Source organism: Aulostomus chinensis, chromosome 10 (genome assembly GCF_037954235.1).
Source record: "Aulostomus chinensis isolate RoL2024-O1b breed Wild chromosome 10, RoL_Achi_v1.0, whole genome shotgun sequence".
Classification (NCBI taxonomy): domain Eukaryota; kingdom Metazoa; phylum Chordata; class Actinopteri; order Syngnathiformes; family Aulostomidae; genus Aulostomus; species Aulostomus chinensis.
Genome location: NC_141329.1, coordinates 28,444,384 through 28,448,562, shown reverse-complemented (window position 1 = coordinate 28,448,562; position 4,179 = coordinate 28,444,384). Strand labels below are relative to the sequence as shown.

At 43.1% G+C, this 4,179-nt stretch overlaps 1 protein-coding gene across 1 annotated transcript; it reads left to right on the top strand.

The window, feature by feature from the left end:
- Positions 1-1,754: 1,754 nt before the first annotated feature.
- LOC147255159 (olfactory receptor 6N1-like) lies at positions 1,755-2,849 on the top strand. The gene has a single exon (XM_086215044.1). It carries the CDS (start codon positions 1,755-1,757, stop codon positions 2,847-2,849), a length of 1,095 nt encoding a protein of 364 aa, XP_086071170.1.
- Positions 2,850-4,179: the final 1,330 nt, after the last annotated feature.

Sequence of the window (4,179 nt, the reverse complement as noted above, 5' to 3'; positions counted from 1 at the left end):
ATTTTAATGCATGACAGACAAAAACGAGGTAGAAGATGGAGACAAAAACTCACTAGTTCTCAAACTTTTTCAGTCCAGATCCAGTGAGATCTAAACAAGCCCTGACTATTGATCCCCATCCCACTGTGACATCACTGATGGAAAAACTCGCAGGACTTCCTGAGTGGGAAGTTGTTTTAATCCGTATGTGACATGATTAAAAAAAATAAAATAAATCTTCTGACTAGTAGGACCAGACAGAAATGCCACTTTGTGTGTATCCAGTGGAGGCGTCTGAGGGGAGGTAATTATCAGCACTCAGTGGACCAATCAAACCCCTCTGCTCTGCCTGGTCTCACTGGATAAACTGCTTCACCAGTGAATTGCCTCAAAGGAATTCGCTGTAAAGTGAGACAAACATGACAAAGTCTAAGGGACAAACTTGTTGACATGACGAAATCACGTCGACCTGAATAAGTGATACAAATCATTTTTATCTTCAATACTTTTGCACTGACTGTCCAATTTTATTTGAGTGTTTTTTGCATAGACACTTTTATTTACCAGTAGACAGACAGGAAATAAGGGAGAGGGGGGCGGGTGTGACATGCAGCAAAGGATCTCCAGCCAGGATTCAAACCAGGGTCAGCTGAGTTTGTGGCATGTGCTGTAATCACTCGACCACCTGAGCAAGTCAGTTGAAACATTATTCAAACCTCAGCTTCCATTTTTGAGGCAGTCACATTGAGATGTGAGGGTTTCATCTCTGTGTTGGAGGAGTTACAGGTGATGGGGCAACATTTCAAGAGATGTATTTGGGTGTGATACTGAAAAAGTGGCAGTCATTTTCAGCATAATCATGTGAATCAACACCAGATCAGTCATACGTTGTGACCTGCAAAGTACAATGGGTTTGATAAACACATGATAATCCTGTTGTAGGATGATTTCCCCTCCTTTAATTGATATTTGAGGCCCAATGTGTTCAGAAACTTTCCTGTACCAGCTTAGTGTTAAGGTCAATGACAAAGGAAGAAAAAAAAACTTCTTCCAGACCAGTAGGGCCGCGACACTTTCCAGTGTTCGAGTAGGATTGTTGGGTTCACCCTGCGATGGACTGGTGACCCATCCAGGGTGAACCCTGCCTCCCAAAGGCAGCTGGGATAGGCTCCACCCTCCCACGACCATTAACAGGGTAAGTGGTAGAAATATGGATGGATGGATGGATGGATGGATACGTGACAAAATCATTTTTATGTTCAATTCTTTTGCAATGATTTTCCAAGTTTAAGTTAAAATTCTATTCAAAAGTCTTTAAATCTTAAAATGTGGTCCCTTTTTTGTTTGCTGATGTAAATTTATTTTACACATAAATATTTGAAAAAGAAATGTGTGAGTTTTCAGTCGCTTTTATGTCATGTGACTTATTGACTGAGTAAATGATGGCGAGTATTTTTAGTGTGCTGAGATCTTGAATATGTTCACATACACATTCCTACAATGAAGGCCTTGGAGCTCAATGGACCATTGAGTTCTATCGTTCGATAGTATGATAGCAGCAATTCCCAATGGAGTTGGAGACTTGAACTTTGTTCTGACCTCTGACCTCTGAACCAGTGTTGCAGCTGGAGGTTTAATCCGCTATCAAAGGTTCTCATCTGATTTGTTTTGGGTGCTCCTGTCAGTGCAGAAACTCCCTCTCACAGGCAGCCCTCTTATGACCCTGGACCTTGGACCTGTGTAAGCTGCAAAAACAAAATTCATAGGATGTAAACATGGTCGTGGCCGACAGAGTCAAATCACCTCCTGAAGACCAATCACCAGTCAGCCCGATGATGTCAGCTTGCTGCCATTGGGTACTGTTTGTGAATGAAAATAAAGAACCGGTGCTGCTGCAGTACGCCGCTGTCAGCATGTTGAATCAGACTCACATCGACGTCTTGACATTATCAGGTTTTCAGGGGCTGCAGCCATTCGGCGCTCTCTACTTCTGTATTGCGTCTGCAGGTTACCTGCTGATTCTTCTGCTCAACGTCTCCATCCTGGTGCTGATCTGTGGGCAGCGACGTCTGCACCAGCCCATGTACATCTTCTTAGCCAACCTGCTGCTCAACACTCTGATTGGCTGTGTTGCCTTTTACCCCAAACTCCTCCACGACCTGCTGTGTGAGGTGCAGCTCATCTCGCGGACCGGCTGCATCCTGCAGGCCTTCTGGGTCCACATGTATGTGTCTGTGGAGTGCAGCATCCTGACTGTGATGGCGTATGACAGGTATGCCGCTGTGGTCCATCCTCTGACCTATCACAGCCTCCTCAACTCCTCCATGGTCTGCAAGCTGCTGGCAGCAGCCTGGATGCTACCTTTGGTGGGCCAAACCTGCCTGATGTCTCTGAGCAGCGTGCTGCCACTGTGTGCCTCTCACATCAGCCGCACATTCTGTGACAACAGATCCATCTCAAACCTTTCGTGTGTCGACATCTCCCTCATCAGCCTGCTGGAGATTGTGATTGCCGCCATCGTCGTCTTCCTGCCTCTACTGCTGATTTTCAGCTGCTACGTGAAAATCTTGATCATCAGTGTGCCGATGTCAAAAACCGGCAGAGCCAGCAAGGCTCTGTCCACATGCATCCCTCACCTGGTGACCTACGTCAGCTTTGTCACCAGTATTGTCTTTGAGGTGATTCAGCCTGCGCTGGCCACCAAAACCATCCCTCAGGTGATCCGAGTGGTCATGTCGATGGAAGGTTTCATGGTGCCGCCGCTGCTCAACCCGCTCATCTATGGCCTGACAATGACGGACATTAGGAACGATATCAGACGGCTGTTTCGAGCTCGACTTCCCCTGAATATGAAAGTCTCTCACTGTTGACTGGAAGGCAAATGAGCTCCATGAAACTGGGTGAAACATTTCTCTACAGCACAACAGAACTGGTCTGAGTGATGAAGTTTGAGGACTGAGTGAAGCAGCCGTGCAAGACACAGTGAAGATGTTTGTATCGAACAAGAGTCTACCTGTAACAGCAGGGAGGAAAATATCCTGAAAAGTTAATTGATGACTTGGTGTTGAGGACACACATGATGGTGGTTGGATGGTGGATGAAGGTTGCTGTTGTTGCCGTTAGATGCCAGTGAATTCTTTGTTGACATAAAATGTGATGTTACTGACTTAACTTCAGACAAACTGACAGAGAGAAAAGTAGAAGGACAAGAAGACCTTATCATATTAGTATATTTAATATTGCAGTATATATTGTTCATTATATTGTCAATACTTCGTGCTGTTTATGTATTTGTCAAATATTCTGATGTCATCACTCAAATACTATCTTCAAAATTAAAAAAAAAAATCACTTTCCTGGGAATATTTTTGCTGTGTTTTTAAGAACAAAATTTCCTGTTAATCAGCCTTGGAATAATGCATGAACCCACAACGATATAAACTCTAAAACTGAGGAGGAGATTGATTCTGTCAATCTTCTTCATGAGGTCAAGTTGCTCCGTAGAGACACTTGGAGATTTAAGAGTTTTTCAACATCCAGCACCACTCAACTGAATTCCTGATGACTATGCTATTCTTGAGTGATTAAAAGTAGATTAAAATATTCCCTATTTGTTTACAAAGCATGGTTATGTGTGTATCCATTAGAAAGAAATAAACAAAAAGGTATTGCACAGTAATTCTGACAAATATCAAATAATACTGGTAACCTCCTGAGGCAGCCGTACTGGATTGTTGACAGTCTTGTTAAGTCAGTGGTTTCTCAAACTTTTTCAGTAGGGCCCCCTTTTGGAGGAAGAAAAATTTCCAGGGTCTCCCAATTCCCGACAAAATTGTAACAATGGATCAAGTTAAACATTTATTAAAAGAAATATACACTAAACTAATATACAAATACACTAAACATTACTGCTCCCTTAATTCATACTTTTCCAAATAAAAACATGAACAGTGCTGTCAAATGGGCATCATTGTTTGGGAAAAAAATTTCAAAAAAAATCCTCTCATGGGAAAGATGTGATCCTTGAGACTGGAATAACTGTAGTGGCATTCAACCACTGGATTCCACAAATTCACTCAGATTCTCAAAGGAGTCTGTAATTTTCCTCTCCAGGCATTTGTGCCACATCTCCAGCTTTCCAGTGAAGGAGCTGATTCTGTCTGCTGGATGTGCTTGTCTCTGCCTTGAAGTAGTAAATTT

Excerpts from the sequence above, each read along its gene's own strand:
- LOC147255159 (XM_086215044.1), top strand. The coding sequence starts at position 1,755 with ATGGTCGTGGCCGACAGAGTCAAATCACCTCCTGAAGACCAATCACCA.